General features: G+C 35.0%; 1 protein-coding gene and 1 long non-coding RNA gene across 6 annotated transcripts in view; one reads left to right on the top strand and one right to left on the bottom strand.

Moving 5' to 3' along the window:
• The window catches only part of LOC119252604 (uncharacterized), a 34,224-nt gene extending 32,630 nt beyond the window's left edge, over positions 1 to 1,594 (top strand). For both annotated transcript variants that reach the window (XR_008553250.1, XR_005126861.2), the window contains exons 3-4: positions 892 to 1,012; positions 1,447 to 1,594. This is a non-coding gene — a long non-coding RNA (uncharacterized LOC119252604). The remainder of the gene's footprint in view (positions 1 to 891; positions 1,013 to 1,446) is intronic.
• ADGRB3 (adhesion G protein-coupled receptor B3) overlaps positions 1 to 25,545 on the bottom strand; it is a 685,437-nt gene that overhangs the window by 19,244 nt on the left and 640,648 nt on the right. For all 4 annotated transcript variants that reach the window (XM_054698910.1, XM_054698909.1, XM_054698911.1 and 1 more), the window contains 5 exons: positions 20,933 to 21,031; positions 20,424 to 20,595; positions 10,260 to 10,355; positions 7,683 to 7,722; positions 3,276 to 3,919 (listed from right to left, as the gene is read on the bottom strand). In XM_054698910.1, coding sequence (XP_054554885.1) covers positions 3,276 to 3,919; positions 7,683 to 7,722; positions 10,260 to 10,355; positions 20,424 to 20,595; positions 20,933 to 21,031 — 1,051 coding nt within the window. The remainder of the gene's footprint in view (positions 1 to 3,275; positions 3,920 to 7,682; positions 7,723 to 10,259; positions 10,356 to 20,423; positions 20,596 to 20,932; positions 21,032 to 25,545) is intronic.

Below are 25,545 nucleotides of genomic sequence, written 5' to 3'. Positions count from 1 at the left end.
AAGCTCAGGACATCCACACAAGTTGGGGAGATGGTTGAGTGAGGAAACACTATTTAGAACTATTAGCTACAAGCTATTGAATACCAATATCCAAAACAAATACTGCCCCTTCATATAATATAAATAGCACCACAATCCAGTAAACAGTATTTCATAGTCCTCAGTGGCTTGAGAACAACTGGCTCCAAAGCACCCAGGGGTTTTTTGCTCCACATATGTACCATGCACTCTATGTTTTGCTCATTAATTGAAGGTGAATGCCTAAAATGCTGATGACCATTTCATTCTTTTTACTTAGCCTTAAGCATAGTTATTAGAGGATATTTAGGATTTGTGAAAAAGTGTAACATATTAATATTGCAATCATTCCATAATTGTGGAAATTGAATCTAAAATTTTCAGAATTGCTTCACAAGTTCATTCTGGGAATGGATATAAACATTGAAAGTTGGAAGATAACACATTATAAGATAGAAGGTAATATTAGGGAGAAAGTCTGGATAGGCTTGTATGCCAAGAAACTTCATGCATTTATTAAAGTGTTTTATACTCAGTAATTGGGGGTTAGCTGAACAGACTCCCCTGGAGGTTGGAGCCTTTTCTGCTGGCACTGCTACTGGGGTTTAGGGAGCCTCCCTCTTTCTTTGTTGCCTCCTGCTTATTTGAATAAATACTTCCACCCACTCACCCACTCTTTGTCTTTCTTTTTTGCTCCCTCAACTTTTCTTCGCCTGCACTTTTCCTCATGAATACTGTGTTCTGTGCTACAACTGGTAGCTTTTACCTTCTTGTCTTTCTTCCACCCACCACATCCCACCTTGGCAATTTGTGAACACCCGCTCCTGCTGGAAGAATCTTCCTGAATTAATATGAACATCTTTTTCATTACAGCCTTGAAAGGATCACGGGGCACCAGGCCACCCTCTGCTGCCCTGACTTCACAGATGGATGTTCCTGTGACCATCGTCTCCCTTCTTATTCAGAAGGGAAGAAGACTCAGACTGTACCAAGGGTAAGGACTCACACATTCACTTCCTGTCCTCTTCACATTGTCTTGTAGGATTCAAGACTTGTCTACCGGTGATCCCTACTCTCCATGGAGATCTCCACCATCTTTCCTCTTTTACCCTATTGTCCGAGCATCTTCTTTCCCACTGGTTGAACCTGCAGACATAGGCTAACAGAGCTGACAACTTAATGCTTCACAATGTGTCACTCTGCTCATAAAGTCACACCACCGACCTTATATGGGCCACAGACCTATTCCCCAAATTTTAGTTAAATGCCCCTATACTTTATCCCTTCCATATCTTATTTGCCATAAGGCCAAGTGTCTGTCTTGGGTTAAAATGAACTTTAGAGTTACTGTCATGCATATGTTCAGACACATCACTGCCTTGTCTTGTCAGCATAACGTTGATCAGGACACAAAGATTCTGTTCCTAGATTTGCTATGCATTGCTCTACAACCTTGAGAAGATAAATGACTTTACTTTGAGGATTATAACAACTTATCCATTGCACAGAGGCGTTGTGAAGATTAATTAATTCACGTTTTTAAGGTGATTTGAGGATCTGCTAATGAAAGATGCTATATAAATGCTAATTTTTATTATTCATTCCCACAGCTATATATTCTCTTTCAGCTATCTCATAAAAATGGTTACTCTAAGCAATTATTAACTATTAAACTCTTTTAAAGAATGAAAAGGAGAAAGTGAATTTTCATTCTGAATACTGAATTTTCTTCCTTTTCAAGATCTAAGCCTTGTGATCTCTAAGTCATTTAAATGCAGATCTTCTGGCTGACTCACCATTATATATGATGCCTATACTTAATAAGGATATGAAGATTTGCAAAAATTACAAATTGAACAAAGTAGCACTTAGAAATACAGTCTATTGTTCAAGCAACATCTATAACAACAACCCAGCAGGTTTTTAGGCTTTTAGATGTAAAGCAGCTTTATAACAAGCAAAATATTTTAATGTAATTCTATTGTAAGCCCTTTAGCACATTTTAGTCATTTTATAACAAGACTCCATTTGGTCATTATGATTGCTTATGATGTTATGCTATTCATACTCACTGAAAATAATTTTAAAAACTTTATGCTAAATCACAAAACATGTAGTTTGTGCTTATGCATTATTATTATAGTAGAACTGCTAGTTTTGGGGACATGCAAGTTAGAAATATAGAAACAGTAGCTACTCTTTTGTGTAAAGGGATTGTCTAGAGGAAGCTTTAGGCATTATGGAATGACCTTGGCCTCACTGTTCCTCTAGCTTTGCTCCTGACGATTATTCTCCTTAGAAACCCTATTTTGTTTAACATTGATTAAGAATTTATCTATATTTTCATTTTGGTCTAAAATATCCTTTTATCCAATTGAGAAAAATCTCAAAATTATACCATTCATCAAGTTACGCTACCCTTGAAGGATCTTTCTTCATTTTGGCCCAGTGGAAGGCATGATTTTGAGGGGAGAAGAGAGGGACAATTGCCTCTGCACATTTTTGGACAACAGAACAATTAGCTTACTTCTGATGGCAAAAGCAGGCAACCAATTCTCTTTTGAAATCTATTAAACAAGAGATATGTGTGTACTGCATTACAGTACACTGTGTTTACAACAAAATTTTAAGGTAGAAGATGCAAAAGTCACATATAAGAGGATATATGAAGACATTACTTAAGTAAGATCTAAGGAGTATAGAGTAAAATATTAATGATATTGACAGCTATAGCCTACTTCAACTCATGGGTAGAAAAGAAGCTGAGTGGAGGAGTTTGCTTTTTCACCAAAGTCGGGGGGTTGGACCTCAGGGACCTGACTGTTAGCTGCTTAATTTACAATTTAGTCTAAAAATTTTAGCAGTCATCATTGTGTAAACTCTAAAAGTAAAATAACGCTGAACGATAGTGATCTAACATGATGTTAGCATTTATAACTTTCAAATTTTTTATTTTTAGTAACTGACCCTTAAAAAAATCTTGATGTGTGTGTAATCCCATCCAAAAGTTATTTTACCCATCAGAAGGCAAGAAATAACAGAAGGATCTTCTTTTTTAAAAAATGAGTGACTTTAGAAAGGGCATTCTGATGTATTACTGGAAAAAAACATATCCAGAGTCTTAGTTCAACATACTTAAAGTTCTTGAAACTAATGTGACTCTTCTACCCCAACTGAATGTCATATGAATCTATCTCTTCCTCTCTCTATATATATGTATCTTCAAACATCAAGGAAAGGATTGTTCAATTGCTTACCTCTAAAGAACTCATTGATATCGTTGATCCAGTTTCACTTCTTGATAGTCCTGCATTATCATCCAACTCAGAGGCCATGAAATTTTTCACAGCTGTACGAGGCTCAAAGGGCAAACTCTGCATGTGTTCCTGGGGTGTGAGATGTTGATCTAAGTTCATATTGAACTGGTCCATTACAGGGGGATTCATGTTGAATTCAGGATTCACTTTGTAGTGCAATAGCCTTTCATGTGGCAAGGTATCCATGCCAATATTCATTTTGCTTTCTTCTTTCATTGATGGTTGGGTATTTACAGAGCTTCTGGGCATCACAATATAGTCACTTTCCATCATTCTTTCTTGAGGATGGACTATGTCCATATCGGCCCCTCTCAAATTGTCATCCGTACATAAGTACACAGTTCTCCGTAATTCACTGTTCTCTTTTTTCAAACATTGATTGCCCAGCTCATTCATACTCATGGGCATGTGCAGACCAGTGGGTTGCTGGATAATGACTTTGGAAATGACGTTTCCAGGCAATGTTGAGTAGCTTAATCCTTCAGGGTTTGTACCTTTCTCCTCTTCATCATCATTTAGAGAAATCCTAGAGAGTGTTCCTGTTATCGTTGCTGCTCGGCAAGGACCAATATCCTTATGAAGAACTGTGAATTAGAATTGAAAGTTAATGTGTGTGTATTTTTATAATTGTAATGTCTCCTTAATAAAACATTTTTTTAAATTATAAATCTACTTTTATGTACATGGTCCAGATAATCTACTGATTCTGAGCTACTCTCATAGATCTGAGGTAACCCACAGCTAAAAAATATCTGCAGATGGACTAATAGACTCTGAAAAAAATCTCAGTGTCCTCTCCTTATTTTGCATAACTTTTCTGGGAAAAAAGCAGAATACCAAAAATGTTTTATCCCAAAAATCTATGGCAAAGGTTTTATAAATTGAGATATTCATACTATTTTAACTGTTTCTTAAAGGTTTTTCCCCTAAGGTATTCTAAGTTCTGTTCATTAAAATGCTTTCTGGAAAAGGTAATCAATGAAAATTTCATCCTACTGCATCAGAAATCCTTTCAAAAATTATGCATGTTGAAAATTAATGAGCATTTATCTATGAAGTCCATATGGTCAAGGTAGATATGGGGTCAAATTATTTATCATCTTCAGTTCTTCACAGGAGAAGAAAGAACATTTTTTAAAAAGATCAATGCATTTGCTGGAATGCCCTTGAGGAGATATTAAAATTGCCAATGGACTATAAGCAAAAAAAAAAAAAAAGTTTCTGAAACCTTCATTTCATTTTAGGCCTGGAAAATGACTTGGAACAAATTGAGGAAGCAAAATGAAAACATAAACCAAAACAATTAGCATGAGTTCAGATTCCTTTTAACTTTTTTTTTTTTTGGGGGGGGGACTCTAAATAAATGAAGTAATGTTCTATGAGAATTTGAAGCATGCTTAGTTGTGAACAACTGTCAGTTTTGCTATAAAAAAATGAAATTCTAAAAAAATATTCTTGGTAATTTTGATATTGAAACCACAGTGAAGAGCACCACATCCAACCTGGCTAGCCCTGTGCACTGAATGCTGCCCAACCTAGAAAGCAGAGCAAGTGGCATTTAAAATTTCACTGGACATAGATAATTGTAAAATGTATGGTTTACTGTCTCCTCAGCTTAAAAATGTTATTCCCTCTGAAAATATATCAGTAATGAATTGCGTTTGCCAGGAACAATTTATGTGAAAACATAAAAGGACAGGTATGGTAAATTAATAAATTTCATGATATTCTAAATAAAATGCTTTAAAAATACCTTTCAGTGAAGAATACCTTTAAACCTTAACTATACATTTTTCTAAAATTTATAGCAGTTAAAGGAGAGTTATGGGAACTTACAATATTGCTTTAAGGACATATAATTTAACATTTATCAATATATTGTAAACTGTAACGCAATTCTTGGTACGGAATACTGTTTCTTAGTCCACATTTGTGCAAGATAAATTCAGTTTTACACAAATATAGTGTGGTTTGCAGTTATAGCCAGCACATTTTTATCAAATGGTACACTATACTAAAAATTTGTATATCTTAAATATTTGAGGGAAGAATGCTACTTAATTGTGTTTACTTTATAGTGGAGACATACCTGCCTTTGGACTTGCTTAATAGGCTATCTAAATTTTGAATGCACAATATGAACAAATCTATACCACCTACACACACAAAGATGTTGTTGAAATGATGGGACTTTTGAGAGAAATTAATCAAGTTGTGAAAGCAAAATTTGCAAACAAACAAAACTAAAGCACCTGAATATTTTGCATAATGAGATATATACTTAACCCTTTGGGGAAGTGAATTTCAACAAAACTTAGAGAAAAGATTTTTCAGATAATGAATTGAGGCCTTAAAATTATACCTCAAAATGGAAAGAAATCTCTAGAAAAACTCAAGCTCCCTTGAGTTCAGCTAAAAAGGGCACACAAACAAAATATTTGAAAAGAATTTTTTTCTAATAAAAAATAGAACTGGACTGTTAGGAATACTAATGAAATTTAGGGACAATGGGTAATTTAACACAAGAGACAAGATTAATACTGAAAGACCACAGCTTGTGGAGGAGGATGGTCTAATACAGTGGTCTTCCAAATTTAGCATGCATCAGAATGTCATAGATGGCTTCTAGAAACTGATTACTTAGGCAACCCCAGTTTCTGACCCAGTTGGTCTCAAGTAGGGTCTGCCAGTGGTCATTTCTAACAAGTTCTCAGGTGGTGCTTACACTTCTGGTTTAGGGATTGCACATTGATAACTGAGTTTAATGTTAACAGCGGTTAAAGAGAAAACACTCTGCTCCTATTTTGCTTTCTATCAAGGAGAAGAGTGAAGATACACTAAAGTAGGCTGAAAAGAAATTAAATTGAAGGTAGGAAAATAGGAATGAAATGAACAATTAGTTATTTTAAATAAATCCTGATTTTTCAGATCCATACAAATCACATCACACTGTAGAGCACAGACGTGGATTCCTCACACTCTACACAGGCCCACTGTGGGTTGCCAGGTCATGAACATCTACTATTCTGTTATGACCATATACTCCATAGAGTATGTTTACTAAATTCAGGGGTATGAAATTAATCTCTCATTTTCTTGTGACTCTGATAAGAACTGTGATCTCAGACTCTGAAATGGTTAAATGATTAATGGTTAGGAGTTGAATGTGACAATTACACTTAAAGGAAGTCTGCATGGGGTGGATGATGGGTGTCTTACTGAGCACAGTGGAGTTTAATCCTCAGTCTTCTCATTCCCCATTCAACTACTTTATTGATGGTTTGAATGAAGATTTAGAAGGTATTCTTATCAAATTTCCAATGGCCAAACAATTTCTGTGCATAGAATGCTAACCAGTAAGATAATAGTAAACAGAGTCCAAGGAGAGAAAAGTGCAAAAGTCCTGAAAGTTTTATATAATCTTAGACTGGAAAAGCCCCGAAAGCTGCTACAAAAAGTCTTGGGAATTTCAAATGACAAAAGTATTGCAGCAGTTGCTATGATGCAAAAGTAGATAGCATTAATATAAGGAAGGCACCAACTGTGATAAATGCTGGATAAGTATATATACATTTGGATCCATAATTTAAAATTATGCACACATTAGAGGCTACCTAAGGCACACGCTGGCCTGGAAATATTCTGTGAGGAATGAATGAGAAACATAATTTGTTTCATCTGGAGAAAAAAAAGACTTGGATTGGGCTAATACTTGCTTCAAATATCTGGCTATTTTGATGAAGGAAAGATCTGTTCTAGAAGGCAACACTATTATCAATGAGTAAAAGGCAAAATAAGGTATATTTTTGTCGCAGAATTACCCACAAAATAAAATGTGCGATTTCCTTTAAAACACTGGATTTATCTGTCCTAGTGATACTGAGCCACAGGCTGGAGAACAACCCGGAGGAGCACTGTCAGGGTGTGCTGCATGGGTTTCCCTGATCCCCTTCAACAGCAGCAAAAATACACATACTGGTACTTCATGCTTACAACAACCCATATTCCATATATGATGAAGCTAAGGCACAGAGACTAAAGTGACTGGCCTTCCACCCTGCTGCAACCTGCAATTGGTGAGGTGGGAGTCATGTCTTTAGGTCAATGCCTGTCTGCTATCAGGGTGCTCCTGATTGACCTTTCTTTTTCATTCTTCATCCTCCCAGCCCCTTCCCTCCCCCACATTCTGCTATTATATTTGAAGATTATATTAATTTCCCATTTGAAGATTATATTAATTTCTCCACATTAATAGTAGTGTGTAAACCACAGCATTTTTCTTGAAATAAAAATGCATAAAAATGATTTACCCTCCCTGATAATATTTTCAAATCCAAATATTCTTACCTGATCGACAAGCAATGTCTACATCCTTTTCAAAGTCTGTCTGTAACAGGAAATAATAAATCATAGGACCATCATTTCATGAAATCTCAAATGACCTACTAACCAGATTATCTAAAGTTTATAGATTTCTGAGTAGGCAGTACCAGATTATTGGTTTGTGCAAAGTCAGTTTCTCAAGAAATAAATTGTTTTCAAAGATATTTTCTAGAGAACACATGTTGGGTGAAGTCAATGGAAACATGGCATACAATTTTAATAAGGCAACACATTACCCACTGTCAGTCAGGATACACACATAAAAGGATGGAATGTTAAAGCAATTCCTTAAGCAATAATATAAAGCTTAGAAATAATTACTATGTATGTGGAAATAAATGTCCTGGTTAATTTCAATTTTTTAAGCATTCACTTTGTATATGTTTATAATGTAACAGTTTTGTCAAACCCTGAACAGCCAAATTAGACACTTCTAATGTCACATTTTCACTCAAATGTGATCAAATTTTTAAGTTTAAGAGTAAGAGTAAAGTGAATGATTAAACAATAATAATCTTGTATAGAATCTGCTAGTTTTGTTCCAACCTCATTTTCCTCAAATTTCTTTTGCACATTTACTTTCTTAGCAACTTTCAAATAAATAACACAGTTATAGTCACAATGCTGCACATTACACCATCACAACTTATTTTTATAACTAGAAGCCTGTACTTTTCACTATATTGTGCCCATGCTTTTATTTTAAAGACATTAATTTTTTTAAATTTTTTTTAAAGTTTTTTTTTTTTTTTAAGATTGATTTATTTATACAAGCACTGGGTACAGTCAGAAGCGCGGGTGGGTGAGAGAATTCACCAGAGCCAGAGCAGGGAGCAGAGCAGGCAGAGGGACCGAAGTACACTGCTGAGGGGAGCAGCGGGTGGCAGGAGAGGTCTGCGCGCCATGTGGGACCCTCCTCTGGTGGCCGGGGAGCAGCCGGGAATTGAACCAGCGCTGCAGAGGCTGTGGGCAGCTTTGCAACCCAGCACTCAACCGCTGCGCCACCGGGGAGGCCCAAAACATTATTTTTAATGGTAAAATTAAATTAGCCTATCTAAGCTTTATTTTTTTAATGAGTAATTATTTTTCTCATCTTACTAATAGTATATCACTTAGACTTTTAATGTTCATAATACAAAAACATTTATAAATCAAATATATTGTTTTTAAAAACCTCATACCACTGCTCGGTATTTACCCCCCGAATAAAAACTTTATGCACTCCTACGTTCATAGCAGTATTTTTCACAATAGCCAAGACATGGAGCCAAACTAAATGTCCATTAACAGGTGATTGGGTAAAAAAACTGTGGAGAACAGACTCGATGGAATGCTACTTTGCTATATATAAAAAGATAAAACAGTGCTCTTTGGTACAAAATGGATGGATTTTGTTGTGATTAATTATGCTAAGTGAAATAAATCAGAAAGTGAAAGACAATTTCTAGTAGCCTTACTCATTTGTGGAATATGATTAACCAAAGAAAACAAACTATAGCAAAAGATCAGTCAAAGCCAAACCGATAGTAAACTCTTAACATCTGACTGCAAAACTGCGGCAGTCAGGGGGAAGGGAAGTGGGAGAGGGAAGAAACCCAGTGGAATATGGTGTGGGATTGTTGGGGCACTGATGCTAGGACATTAAACCTATAATCTGGAGCAGATACAAAGGTGTAAGCCATCTTTGCCTCAATAAACATAATCTGTAACAAAAAATAAAATGAGAAGGCAAAGGGTAAAATAAAAAAAAAAAACAATAAGCAAAACAACAAGAATAACTCTTAGACTCTAAGAACATACTGGTTACCAGAGGGCATAGAAGGAGAGGAAAAGGGACAGTGTAGGGAAGGAGTCTGGGATGGAAGGTGAGTGAAGCACATTCACATAAGCAGGTGTAAGTTGTAGTCCAAAAATTTTACAGTTATAAAAAGGAGTGGTAAATTTAAAACTTAAATAAATTTTAAAAAATCTCCTTTTAAGTTTGTAGTGAAAGTTTAAATCTGAACTCATTTCTAAAATATACTAACGTGGATCAGCTGAAACCCCTCAATACCCTGAGTTCAGAGCTCATGTTCAACAGCCGACCTTTAACTAATAGAATGTCAATCCCTATGCTTTAGGGGTTGATTGTCATCTTGGGCTTCATGTTGCAACCACTTGTGCCACATGAGAGATCTAATTTCAGTTTTGGCTCTTCTGATGTGCAACCGAGGACAAGAACTATTGCTTTAAGATTAAAAGTGCAGTTCTATAGTGTTGGATCATAAACATGCACGCTCTTATGAGACAAATTGTTATCCCTAATTGTGTGCAAGGTTAAAATAATGCATGGTGTCACACAAAACCCCACAGCCAACACACCAGTGGGTCAGTGAGATTCTGGACTCCCAAGAAAACCAGATAGACTAGCTATTGGTGCCAGAGTTCTATATCCATTAATGAACTAAAGTCAGTTATTCAAACTGGAACTTGGATACCATTTTACTAGCGGTAACATTTATTTATCCCTTTGTGACATAGCAATCAGAGAGAAAAGCTCACCATGATTTGAGCATGCCCATTAGGAAAAGAACTTGAAGAGTCAGCATTAATTGGATCCTGACAGTTTCTCAGTCGGCATCGAAATGCATCCTGAACCTGTGAAAAAAAATGACATGTTAATTTTCTCTTCATAACCGGTATTGTCTGTGTTGACAAACAACTGAGAAAATGGTTATCACTGTTTTTATGATCTAGTACCTATTTTGTCTTCTTAATACATGTTGGTATATCTCGACTTGGGGCTGAGGAAATTTATCACTTGCCGTAATCTATAGAGAGAAGGCTGAAACTCCTCAGCTATCAAAATGGCTATATCTGGTTCAACCATAATAATTCTTGCCAGAGGGCAGATTTATTTCCACTGTTAAAAACAATATGTGTGTCTTTCAAGAGGGATTTACTATTTGGTAAAGCATAATCTTCATAACAGTCTTAAATATTGTGAAAAATGAGATTACTCAATGATCTTTCGACTGGAATTGATTTGGGACTTTTTTATGATTCATGTAAGGGATTACATTTGAAAATTTCCATATGCCTGATATAAAACAAAGACAATAAAACAAAGAACAAAAATGATTGTCTTTGGCTAACTGTATTAAAAATGTCACTTTGCAAAGCCAAACTTTCTTAATATCCATTCCAATCCAATTGGATTCTAACTAAAGAACAAACATATCACAAAGAAATTCAAATGTCAAATCATTTATTAAATAATAGGTGAATGAACATGATTAGATGAATAAAAAATGCACAAATCAATTGACAGTTATTCTGATCACATGACAACTCTCCACCTGCATGTTCTTTCTGCTTTCTGCAGCTCATTAGGCTCTAACAAGCTAGTGGTAAAACTGTCACAAGTAGCTTCCTTATCCCAGTCAATGGCAAGGTCATTTTACTAATATTGTGTCTTTTTAAGACCTCATTATTAATAGACTTCTCTATTATTATAATCTGTTGTGATGTATTAAGAAACAAAGCCTAGATGATGACAGATTTCCCTCATTTTTGGAAGCACCATTACAGAAATTACCAAGGCAAACATAATGTTCTTTACTTTAGAAAGGCTCTGATATAAAATATTCCAACACAATTTTGCTGTGAAATGTGCATATTATATGTGTTGGTCAGAAAAGCATTAATCGATTATGGTTGAGCCTGTTATTCTGAGCTTCTCCTTTGTCCTCTCATGCATTTCATAGTTATTTAACAGTTTCTTTCCCAAAGTGCAAGATTTATAAAGTAACATGGAACTTACTCATCACCACTGTCCTGACCAAGCAATTCAATATTGATACTTCAATCCACTTCTATTTTTCCATCTCAAATTCTAATCCTAAGGATTTAGCCACTATAGCTGTGAATTAGGGGGTAAGGATTGGACTTAGTGTTCTCTAACCTCTCTTTCATTCTATCATTCTAGTATTTCTAAATCTGGCACTTTTCAGGGAAAAATGAATAAGTTGCTTGACATACTAGCAAAATAATTTTCTTTTTCAAGCACAGTAGTAAAAATACAAGGTTAGTAAAATCGATGCTGATCATCTTTTCTTAAAGAACTGGATATTTAGAACTAAATCATCTAGATCCTATCCTGAAGGAGACACACTGGATGTTAGATTCTTTAAATGCAAATGTTTTCAGGCTCTTCCTTTTTAGAGCAAGAAGTCATAGCTGTAGGTTTTACAGCGACACCTTTACAATCAAAAATTGGTAATATGAATTGCCATGTGAATTCCTCTGCTATTTAAAAGTTTGCACTCGGGAAAACCACTAGGAAAGTACATTTGTTTTTAGGGAAAAAGTCCTAAGAACCAATGTCAGAAAATAGGTACACACCAATTTTCTGTTTGTGCCCTAGGCAACTGATCAAGAAGTACAATTTATAAAGATAAAGAATGTTAGAAATGTTGCCTTCCAGGAGCTTGTCACATGGAGATTTTTTCCAAATTTATTTCTAATTAGTAACACACACACACACACACAAGCACACACATATAAAATGAACAGTAGCATTTGGTAATATCAAACATGAATTTAACTGGTACTTGATAACAGAGCTTTCAGAATGTAGCTGTCAAAGATATTTTTGTCTGAGAGTGAAATATGGAAGGGCAAATCCTGTAAATTTCTCTTCAAAATCCACCATCTTATTGCTCGAAGGAGATACAGAAGAATTTTTTTTTTAATAAAATACACATACACAAGCAATACCTGAAACTATTAGACTCCCTACAATATGATACAAGATTAAGGGCATTATACAGAGAATGATGTCAGCTTGTGGAACTAGCCAATGCTATTCAGAAGATATATAAAAAAAAATCATAAAAATCTCCAGGAAATTCAAGGTCATTTTAATGGTCATATAAATGCTATAATTTAAGGGTCAGCTTCTCTGACACTTTTAGTGCCTCTGTTACTTCTAATTATGAAAGATTTGTAGGAGAAATTCCATTTCATCTCAAATGTTCTGTTTGAGGTTTTGAAAATCTGAGAAATGCATTCAGGCAATCTGGATGAATTAGCCTTAAATATTTGTCCAACACTGTCAGGGAAGACTGATTAGACTAGATTTCACACTGCAGATCCCTTATCACAGAAAATAGTGTTTCAAGCAAGACAGTACCTGGAAAATGCCTCTGTAGCTATTTGGAAATATTTTGATAAAAAAGTGAATTTTCTGTCAGATAAACAAATAGAATTTTATCTCTGGTGAATCACTGTGATGCAGAACAACTGGAATTTTTTCAAAGCTAGCCTAAAAGGATCTTAATTCCAGACAAGGAGAAGACATAAAAGACAGACTCCAGACATATCCTATTCTGAAATTAAAATCTGTGCCAATAGTCATATTTACAATACTGAATAACAACAATCTTGATATCGCTTGTCTATGATTAAGATTCAAACACTTATTATTTAAGCAGACTTACAATTTGTGCAGAACAAGTCACTTATTTTAGATAACAATTAATTTAAAATTTATTTTTAGATATTCATTTTGAGTTCCAGCAAGATCATCATTTTAAACTTACATAAGACCAATAAACACAATTTTAAAACAAACCTGTCTGGAATAATTAACTATGTAACACAAATTATGGCATAAAGTCTGGACTTTAAAATGTTCTCTTTTCAAAGTACTGTGATAAGCTTTTTCCCCTTTATAAACAGCCAGAGGATTAAAAAGTATTGAGGGAGTAGCAAAGAATGGATAGGAATTTATGTAACTTTGGAATACTGAGGGCACTTTAAGGAAATCTGATGTCATGTGAAATCAAAAAGAGACTGGCAAGAAATCCCTTCACAAATAAGGTGAGGGGAGGGGAAAGCAATAAGCTACCAACATTGTCTTCTGAAAGCATCCCAACAAAGCACTACCTAAGTGAACACAACTAGTTCCTGCTGGGGGCTGCTCTAAAAACTGTCAAAAAAAAAAAAAAAAAAAAAAGCTGCAAAGCTTTTTATTGTGTTTAGATTCCTGGATGAGACATGAGTTCAAAGAGGTGTGCAGGGGAATGTCTCACTCCTGTCTCTCCCCAACAGGGAAAGAAATTTGGTTCATCTCAGCAGCAGCCAGCCCAGAGAGCTCCTCGGTGGGTCCTGGCTCAGAAGGCAGTTGGCAGAGCGTGGCTGTGAAAGTCGTTGCCAGATTTAGAGATTGCTGGGGAAGAGCACAGAGAAATGCTTGGCAGCACTGCGGCTTAGAGAAACCTCCCGGGAATAAGCCACACAATTTGAAATGGGGTCTGTATTTTGCTACTGAGCAACTCAGACCCCAAATCTTTACCTTCTAAGAAGATAGTTTTATATAAAGCTATTCTTCCTGACTTCCTATTCCAGAGGATTATTTTAATCTAAGAACAGAAGTAAAATTACATTCTTGTAAATATTTGAGATTGTTAGTTCAGGAGGAGGGGCATTTATTAAGTGCCCTGTTTTTTTCCTGAATCGAATGTCAGCTATTTTTGTATTGTTTTATGTTTGAAGAAACGGCTTAACTCTTGAATCATATTAAATTTCATAAAATTATGAAATGAATAAGATTGTTCTCAATTCCATGTGTATTATGCAATTGACATAAGCAACATGAATGACTTTGCACTATTAAAATATTGCCCGACTTCTCTGATAAGTAAAAATGTTTGCTATTCACTATACATCAAAGGAAAAATATGGACTTCAGTTCCAAACTTCAGTCCCAATGAATTTTCATTGGAATATTCTAATACCTAAATATCTATCACTTAACACTAACCAAGTTGTAGCTTTTTACCTTTTTTAGTATCAGTTTTGGGGCTCATATAAGCTTCCCTAGAGGGTATTTCACATGCAGGGTATGAAAAAAAATGTTGCAGCATTTCTTTAGCATGCAAGTGAGAAAAGAAGGGAAGTTACATGCCAGATACCACAGCCCCTGCCTTCGCAGTAGATATTTCATTTCGCCTACTGCCATCTACTTCAAGGCAGAAAATAAAAATGTAATTCACGGCCTCTTAATTGTTTATATATTTACTTGAGTCCTTTCTTCCAGACATATTCTATTTCCTGTCATCAGTTTAAGCATCTTACAAGGTGGGACTCTGGGTGTCCAGGAGAGGGGATAGGATTTGCCTGCTCAGGTACTAACAAGTATTCTAGGCAACAGCCTCTCAGACACTACCACAGACCTACCAAAGATTGCCAAGCTCTGTCTGCCACAAACTTTCTGTGTCTCAATCTGTTCAATGATGCCATCTTATTCATCTGATCTCATGTTCCTGTCAAGCTTCTAAGCTTCTGTGTGGACTTGAAGAACCACATGTGTAGGCTAAAATTGATGCAAATATTCATGAAATAATTGCAATTATGCTCAAGTCAGGAATGTTGCTCTGTTCTGGAATGAGAGGTAGGTAGGTTTTATATTCTCATGCCTAAGAAATAGGATATCTATTGAGTGAAAGAAGGTTGGTGATTTCTGAGAAAAAGTACATAGAAATGTAAGCAAACATCCTTGCTTGTGTCCTGTTTCTATTTAAAGGTGGCCCCTGTGCTCTCCACTCTGTATTCTTACAAAATCGAGCTTTATTGCAGTACCTTTAGCCAGTCTCAGATTTCCAGATATACACATCCTATTTTGTTTGAAAAAAGCAAATCCATTCCCATTTGAACCTTTAATTCAGCTTGACAAAGATAAAGCTCTTAGCAATAGCCTTCCCTCTGCCTTAAATCCTTCTTCATACAAACTTCCTTCTTAGCAAGTTAAAAACAGCATCAGTACCCAGGCCCTCCCACCCTGGTTCACTTACTAACTCTACAATCTATTGAAATTTTTTTCATGATATCACTCACGGTGGCCTCTTTCTGTGGCCACTAATCACCCTAATGGGAAAGCTCTAACCATCACTGCTATGCCCTAAAATGTTGACAGATTTGTCTTTCTCTTCGTGCTATATTCGTAATTATTTTTTTTTAAAAATCAATTGTACTGTACAGCATCACATCACCTGTTTCATGCCTGCACCTTTCCAGAAGATCCCAGACAAGAACAACTCCCTACCATTCACCACAGGCTCTATTTCATGAAAACCACATGCCCAGTAACCTCTCTCCATCATCTTCTACTCGTAACCTTCACTTCCATCGTCCTGCAAAGCCATTTTCCCTCAGGACCCTGTTAAGTTCTGGAGTCTCCTATCACCTACTGCCTCATCTTCAAAGATCAACCAAAAGCCCTTCCTACCTCTCATTAAGGGAGTACACAGATACACTCCTGCATAATAATGAGCAAGACCTAATTTTCCTATAAACAGTCGAGCTTGGAGATATGTGCAGTTTTCCATATGAACTATATTATATGTATTTGACCTCTTTTCAAATTGCTGTCTAGTTTATTTCAGTACTACTGGCTTCATTATTTTTTAAAAAATACTTTATTTGAGAATATTGGTTTTAGATTAGATAGGAAAGGAAATTTGTCTGTTTTACATATTCATTGTCATGTGCTTATAAATCATTTTGCTCATCTGTACTTCTTATGGAAATAAGACAAAATGGAAAATTGGCATTAAAAAAGGTGGAGGGGAGTGGGAGAAAGAAAAAAAAGAAAAAACTGTTCATGTTTATTTTAAGCCTTTTGCTACAAAATCGCTTCACGGGTTTGGATGAAGATTCTGGGACCTCATCTGGTGCAGACTAGACCGCCTGCCAGTGCTAGGAAGAGAGAAAAGAGGGGCTTGGTCCTGCAACTGACTCTACAAAACAGCCACGGGATCACGTACTGACACAATACAGCTATCCATTTAAGCACTTGCCTTTTATCTTTCCATTTAGCAAAAGGGTTTTATTATAGCTTATTTCGTCTCACAATCTTGTTATTTCCCCCCTCTGACATCGAGCTGCAAGATTGTCTTAGAGCCAGGCACAGCCAGAGACAGGAGAGATGAGAAGAATGTGCAGGCACCAAGAAAGTGGTTTCCTAGCAACCGTAACTATTTCAAAGCTTTCATAACTCTTGTGTAGTTTGAATTTCCATAGCAATGTGGAGAATAGTAAATAGTATATGTCGTTATGTGTTTAATGAAAATGAATTCTAATCAAGGGATGGATAATGAGGAAGCATTTGTATTTGTTCTATTAGATTCTGTCTTATTAGGTGTTTACACAGTAGTTTCTAAGATCTAGATTTTGTTGCTGAAAGTACTGTGGTGTGATAAATAAGATGGTTCGATTTTTTTTTTTAAAATTCTCATTCTCTCTTTTGTCAGAGGCATCTATTAAAGCAACTCAAAAGAGAAATGTGCTCCAGAAGAAGAAACTGTATTTTCAAGAATAGAAATTTTATGCTTTTTAAAGATTAAGATGTCAAGTCTGGAGGTCAGAACAAACTGTTATATAAATAATCGATTTGCTTTTTATTTAAGTGGAATATAATTGAATTGACAGAACCAGAGCAATCATTTCTCTCTACCCATCTAACTAGAAATGATTTTGGTTTTGAAACTGAACATACTGAAAGCAAAGACACTTTAAAACAAATTAAACCCCATATACATCACATTTAAAATGCCACTGTTAGATTATTTCTATTTCCTTTCTTATTCTGAAAGGCTATATACTTTCTCTGGGTAACCCATCTCCTTTCCAGCAAGACCAGCTACTCAAAGTAAATATGGGTAAACTCTTTTAAGTTCATATTGGAACAATCATTAAAGACTAAAAATGACCAAATTATGTCAGTATATATTGAAAATACAGAGACCTGTGTATATGAAGCAATTTTGTAGCAAAACTGTAAGAACTCTTCCTACAGTAGACATTTCTTTCTTTGCTTATATATTTTTAAGAAAGAAAATTCATATGAATTATCTTGAATTACTGTGATGAAAGTATTTTAAAGTAAAAAAGAAAAAAAAAAGTAGAGAGAAAACTGAACTCCTAAATCTAGTATGGTATTATCAAGTAGATTAACAGATATGAGCTACTGTCCAATATTTCACAGGTAGATATCTAGTGCTTTTGCTCTAGTGTTTTTTTAGGAACATTTGCCCACAAGAACATAGCAGGTATGGAAGATGCTTCTGTTCTCCTGAGCTGTGGTAATGCTAGGAGAGTATGATCTCAAGTACCATAAGCAAGACAATCACTAGTATCAGGCAATATATAGTTAGTAGGTTAAACAGAATCTCTGTGAACTTACTAAAGCCCCTTTATGATGTGGTCCTTGAAGTCTGCAAAACCCTTTTAAATCAGGGTCACTAGGTTGTTCAATATCAATTTTGACATCTGTCCTATTACTGAATTCTGTTCTGTGAATACATGGCAGTATTACACCTATTTTAAGAGCCAATGCAAATATATTAAATATGCAATTTTTCATCATTTTTGGAATTAAAAAGTTAGGATACTCTGCAATTAATTTATCAGCTACAAAATTATTCAATTTGAACTAATTGAAAATGCAACAACAATAAGGCCAATATCTATATTTTTATTTCCCACTAATTCGTAAAACATTTAGATACCTATTTTAGCAAAAGCATTCATTATATGATTTAATTTCATCACCCTTAAATCATGTGTTTGACAGTTACTAGTCTAATTAACAAGTAATGTTCTGATGGAAATTATTTTTTGTGCCAAATATTTTTCTTCATGTAAAGCTGCAAAAATTTGATAATAAGTCATTAAAATTATCTGTCAGTTTGAAAACTGAATATTTTGATCATAGCCTAAAGGTTTTTAGAAAGCTCATTTATGAAGAAAAAACATATTTAGAGATGGGGAACTTTTCTCCTCTTAAACACCTAAAATATTAATATTTTGGAAGATTTCACACAGATATATAATGTATCTGCCTCAAAACCTGCAACTGTTGGGGCCTCCCCGGTGGCGCAGTGGTTGAGTGCTGGGTTGCGAAGCTGCCTGCAGCCTCTGCAGCGCCGGTTCGATCCCCGGCTGCTCCCTGGCCACCAGAGGAGGGTCCCACATGGCGCGCAGACCTCTCCTGCCGCCCGCTGCTCCCCTCAGCAGTGTATCTCATCACTCTGCCTGTTCTGTTCCCAGCTCTGGCTCTGGTGAATTCTCTCACCCTCCTGCGCTTCTGACTGTACCCAGTGCTTGTATAAATAAATAAATAAATCTTAAAAAAAAAACCAAAAAACAAATTGACTTAAAAAAAAAACACAAACCTGCAACTGTTCATCGTTAATCATCAATCAAAATGCATCATGTCTACTTATGTAGAACAATTTTGTTACATAAACATATTAGAGGAAATATTAATACAGAATACCCTTAAGAGATAGTTGGAAAAGAACACAGCCCTAGGTTACCAATTTCTTTAAAATTTCACTTATGTTGGTGCATATAGAGATCAATACTTAGAAGATTTTTAAATTTGTTATCTAAGTAGAAATTTGTGATGAGGCTTGACAATGGTAAGATAGAGTAAATTTTTTAAATGATGAAATACTCTCCCCCCTGCAGTGTGAGGTCAATTTTCTGTTTTGTTTTTCATCATAAAATGCTCTTAGAATACACGTCATTTTATTGATGAAATCCATATCATACTGAAGGAGCTCGGAAATATTGTTCTCTTCATCTGGTAAAAGAGGTAAAATCCTTTTGGTTCCTTCCACATCACTGTAAAAAACTATGGTGTGTACTCATATGCCCATGTCTTTCTTGAATATGCACATCGTAATCAAATTTTTGAACAAGCTAGATAATGCAAAATGGCAGTGTAGATCATTTTCCTAAAATTACTAGCATAGTTCTGTGTCATAGTAGTGTGTTTTCAGATGCCACCATCCTCAGAGTAGATGCTAAAATGACTCATAAACCTTGTAAATACTGTGTCAGTGCTTGCAAACACACAGAATAATTTTTGCACTGGTTGGAAAACAGTATTTTCTCCCTAAACAACTCAAGTCTGAAATCTTTCACTGTTCTGGATGGATTTGGTGCAGTTTAGTGTCTTGACTCTTGAAGGATGACTACTTCTTTCCCTGATTGCTGACAATAAACCTCAACCATGACCTGAAGAAATATTATGATTATCATTCTACAGTTCTTGGCAACAATAACAGCCAATCAGGCTCTACTACACACATTTTATATTTTCTGAGCATAAACTTCCACACTGAAATCATTCCTCTTTAGTAATCGCTACTACAATTTGGTATTGCGACAAAAGGACTGTTCATTCATATTCAACATTTCTATTTAAAACGAAGTAAGTTCTGCATGAGTACTGGGGATATGCTGTGTCTAGAAGCACGGATTAGGGAATGAGTTTGCGAACTCTCTATGTATTCTTAATAAAAATAATATGCCATCCTACCTTACTACCTGTTGATACTAGTTTCTCTAACAGACTTAACAACACCCATGACTCTACTGGAGCCCCTCTGGAATCACTCTCCCTGGTTTTGGACCCTCCAGGCTGTGTTTTTCCCCTGACAGAGTCACATTTACTGTAATCCATCACTTTCAGAGTCCAATAATCCCCTTGAGCTTTGCCTGAAAGTTTCCCTTTAGATTTGACTCCCAAACAATCCTTGTCGTTAGAGGAGACCAGCTTTAACCCAAAAATCAAGGTGTTAAGATAAAAGATGTTAAATGCTGAGAAGGAAAACACTCTGCTAAGCATCCCTCTTGCTCACAAGAACTGCTCACCTCTCTCCGAAGAATGCAGTGGACCATGACTATCACAAAGCCTTGCAATGAATCAAACACAGCAAAAAGTATTTGAAACAATATGGAGCGTTTGTCTGTCATGGCCAGAACTGCAGACATCCACGTCAGGGCCAGGAGGGGCAACACCACACAGGAGCTCCACAGAGACGCCCTATTAAGAGACGAGAAAGCAACATTTTGTAGCGGCATACTACGCCCCAGGAATAACCAAACCCCCGCTCAAGAAAAGCATTCTTCTATGTGGCACCAAGATCATTAACTTGGAAGCCACAAAACAGATAACATGTCATAGTTTAATTTATTTTTTTACAGACAATCCCACATAGTTATAAAGACAGTTGCCAATTATAAATATTAATATATGCTCTTAGTTCCAGTATTAGCAAACATGTTTGTTTTTTTTGTTTTTTTTTTTTTTTCATTATAGCATTTTCTCACATGCACTGTAAAAGAATTGTAACAAGAAGATGTAAATGATTGGGACTAACATGGCGTTACTGGCGGTGGTGGCTGACAAAGCTGTTGTTGAAACTACTCCACACTTGGCACATTTGAGCGTCAAACCGCTATGAGGCTCACTCATCTGACTGCAAACAAACAGAACACCCACAAAAAGAACAAAATTTGAATTGTCACCAAAAAAAAAAGTTGCTGCTGCAAGTTAGCTTTCAAATACGATTTCATGCAGAAAGTATATTTATCAAAAATGAATGTGCTAGGTCATTTTAAAGAAGCATTTATACATTATTTTTGAAACATTTATCTTTTAACAGTATGGGCCTTTGTTGCATGCAAAGCATATTTCCATCATTGACATCAAATGACCCTTGTGTCTACAAAGTTGCCCCAAACACTGAGTTAACATAAGCATGTGCTAGTGTAGACATACAGTGAAAAAACCCTTTATTCAGACCCCTGATAATCAAACATGTGAGGACACCTATCTTCAAAGATTTTCATTGTCATTTGCAGAAGGCACATAATAGTGATTGAAATCTTCTTAAACATAAACATGTACCTCAGAAGTTCAGTTTTTATATATATATATATTTATATATATATATTTGTCTTTAATGGTTTATGGAAGATGCAACCTTTATCTCAACAGATTCATAGTTTGAAATTTTTACATATCAATATATTGTCTATATTTTAAGATGATCTGAATATAGGGGCTGATGAAATTTGATGAAATATTAGTTGATATAAAAAGAGTGATAGCTTTCTGCTTTAATAAAACACATTTAACATAGACATCAAGTTCAAAATATTCTCGAACATTTTGTCATAGACTTCAATTTAATAGCATTTAAATGGTCTATTCTAGCCTAGATGATTTTGCAGGTAAATTCAGATTCAAATAATTCAGATTTAATCTAATCTATCATAGAATTAAAGTCAAAGAACATACACAGAAAAACTTCACACACATTCTGCTTTAGAAAAAAATTCCCTTGAGAATGACAAGTGTATTATTAGGGCTTAATCCTCTTGTAAAAAAAAAAAAGGAACTACTTGAATCAAAACAAAGTATTTTATTTATTTTTATCATTGCTCCTGATTTTTTTTTAAAGATTTATTTATTTATACAAGAACGAGTACAGTCAGAGGCGAGGGAGGGTGAGAGAATTCACCAGAGACAGAGTGGGGAACAGAACAGGCAGATGGACCGAAGACACTGCTGAGGGGAGCAGCGGGCAAGACAGGCGTGGTCTGCCTCACCTTGTGGGTTTCTCCCTGGCTGGCCTGGAATCAAACCTGCGCTGCAGAGGCTGCACACAGCTTCACAGCGCTGCGCTCAACCCGCTGTGCCACCAGGGAGGCCCCAAAACAAACTATTTCAAAATAATTTTCTGTGGTGTATTTCTCTCTAAAACTTAAGTTTGCCCAGTAGTTTTTTTTCTAAATAATATTATAGTGGATTTGTATTACCATGTTTATAATAAAAGTGACAGAACAGATAAAGTCATAAGAAGCTCCTAATTCAGAATGTTTTCTTTTAAATAAGTGCACTCATTTGTGAATAGCATTTGAATGAGATCATAAATCTGAAAGCTATTAAGTAAATGGATTCATCAGTATAGTTCATGAGAAAAATCAAAACTTTCAGAGTTAACTATAGGGTGGGGAATATGCTACTAAAATATTCACTTCACTTATTCAGTGACGCCCTATATACAAACCACATGAATCTAAACTTTCCGAAATAATAAGTCATCAATAGTCTATGCAGTTTGGTTCATGAATGCCTCAATGGGCATCCTTGTATTTTCGGAACTACTCCCCAAAGAGTCCGTAGACCAGGGACGGAAGCATCTATATGTTTTTGAAGCACCATAGATTACTCTGATGAACAAACAGGAATGAGCACCACTGCCCTAAGTATACATTTGAGTGTCTTTAATCTTCTTCCATACTGTAAGATTAATATTAAAAAGGCATGACTATCTATTGTTTCCTTTATCAAAAAGGATAGACCATTTGGTATTTCTGTTTCAAGCATAGATGTGGCTGTCTTTCTTGATTTAAGGACACTGCCTTTAGGCTCCAAAACAAGATTGAAAAGCCAAAGATTACGATATCATAATTTTACTACCCAGTGTAAACAAATCGTTTTGCCCTGAAAAACTGTAATTTGATCTATGTGTGGGCTTTTTGGAAAACACGTTTTAAATAAGTATATGAAATGCTCATTTCTCTCTATATGAGATTTATTTGTGAATGGCTAAATGGTTTAGACACACTTTCCTTAGCCTGAGCTAACTATCGAAAAGTATGCTTGATGTTAACTGGTGGGATACTTCTAATGCTATTATTAGGTATGAATGGAACAGAGGAAAGATAGGTTACTCAGAGAGACATGTTATTTCCTAGTGTGCCTGACAACTACAGAAATTAATATGCAGAACACATAGTCTAGAGTCTCAATTGAGTTGCTGCAATAAAAAATAAATCCTATCTTTGTTATAGTAGAAATTATGTATTTATAAAGCAAAAAGTGCTAACAGCTTGGAAAATTAAATTTCCTGTTAAGTTCAGATGTAACCAACATCACCAGAGTATTACACTATGAACATGGGTCATTCCCTTATTCTCTCCAGGTCATTCTGTCTATTCCCATGGAAGCTTGGAAGTCTACATATTGTATTTCCAGCCCCAATTTTCTTTATACCCTTAGAATGTTTTTGTCTGATTGGTTTATGAATACTACTGAAAATTCCCCAGGAAAAGATATATTTCATCCCTTTAGAAAGGGATCTAATGGGACTTTCAAAGAATCTTCATAATTGAAGATTATTAATTCATAATAATAGTCACAATTCTCTTTGATATGAAGTAGAGAAGATGAAGCATTTTGAATTGATAAGAAATTTCCATTGATGAAAAAGAGTAAAAAAGAAATATTCTACTTGACATGTTCTAAAAAGACACATGCCATTTTGTTTTCATTCTTTCCAATTATCTTTTTATGTAAGATGTATTGATGTTTCTAATAAATCCTGACTCAATAAATAGATTTTGTGTATTCATAAAATTTACTATAATTTGGGTGTTATAAAACTTGCCAAGCTATTGCATTATTTATTAAATATTCATTCATTCACTTATTCCTTGATAAATATTTGAGCATAAACTATATGCTTGGCATGCTTTAACAATTATTTATAAAAAGATGAAAAGAAGAACAAAAATAGAAAAAATAGTAGATGAACATCCTGGTACCCTATTTGTTTTTAAATCTTTCAAAAGAAATGCCTGATATATGTGAATATTCAAGCATCCTGAAATGCTCAATTTTTATATATAGGGAGATCAATTATTAGGTTAATCAATTAGCCTCCTACTCAATATTTCTTCAATTCTAATTATTTGTTCTTCACTCAAGTCTATTACTTTTCTCATTGCACCTTCTGTAAACTAAAATTACTCTCAAGTACTATCTTCTAAGGAATTTCCTCTAATGATACTTTTGAAGATGCTTTTGCAAAATTCAATTTATGCATATACTTAAGTTAAAATAGCATTTTATGTTATAAATTTTTTGTAACACATAATATTAACTTGTTAATAATTCCTGTCTTAGACAGTAACCAGCAATCTGTTTTTATGATATGTATTAATAAGATTTTTATTCTTTAGCAGTGACCACTGAACCCGAAAACACTGACTCAATTTTTGCTGGTAAAACTAATGCAACTTCTAATGATAATTTTAGAAATAGAGGTTTTGAAAATAGTATGTAAATTGAAGTGGATAATTTCTAAATTCATAATGTGATAATGTCATGTCTCCTTTATCTGTTATCTCTTACAAAGAGCTATGTGAATCAAACTGACTTTTACAAATAAAATAATTAAATGAGAAAAATACTGAGTGTGAATTTAATGAGTTCTTAGCATTATTCTCATTCTGATGATTGCAATGTCATGAATAGTGGAATCACGGGCTCCTGATTGCTAGAAATCAGGGACATTTGAAAACCACCTGTCTAGCTTGGCATCCTCACTTCACTCATCCTAAGAAGAGCATAGCCACTATTTGTTGAATGCTTGCTATTTGTTTGATATGCTCTTGCATGCTTTATACATAACATTATATTTCATCTACACTATTTGGAGCAAAATTATCATTCTCATCTTCAAGTAAGAAGACTGAGCTGAAAATAAAGTAACATGATCCAAAACACACATAGAATAGTGAATTATAGAGCTAGATATTAAGCATGGCTTTTTTGTTTTACTTCAAAATTATATCCTAACTACTAATTTAAAAACATCATAAGCATTTACCTCACTGGTAAGGAATGAGATTCTATAGCCAGTCCTCAGTATTATCAATTTATTCTTATACGATTAATCAGAACAGAAATAATTGAAGTTATTGCTCCAATTCCAATCATACCTGACAGATTAAGAAAATAATAGTGTGAAAATTTCCAGTTCAAAAGTACAGAAAGCTTAGAGTCTGTACTAAGTTCAAGACTACCATTTAAAGATGCTCTGGAGAGTTATCTTAAGTGAAAGAATGTCTGTAAATGGGAATTGATACCACCACAAGAAGGAATCTCCAATGATGTTATTATAACATCACATTTCTAATG

This window comes from Talpa occidentalis, unplaced genomic scaffold (genome assembly GCF_014898055.3).
Source record: "Talpa occidentalis isolate TD23 unplaced genomic scaffold, MPIMG_talOcc4v2.1 talOcc4.2, whole genome shotgun sequence".
Lineage (NCBI taxonomy): Eukaryota > Metazoa > Chordata > Mammalia > Eulipotyphla > Talpidae > Talpa > Talpa occidentalis.
The sequence above is the reverse complement of the archived record's forward strand: the minus strand, read 5'-3'. Positions and strand labels throughout refer to the sequence as shown.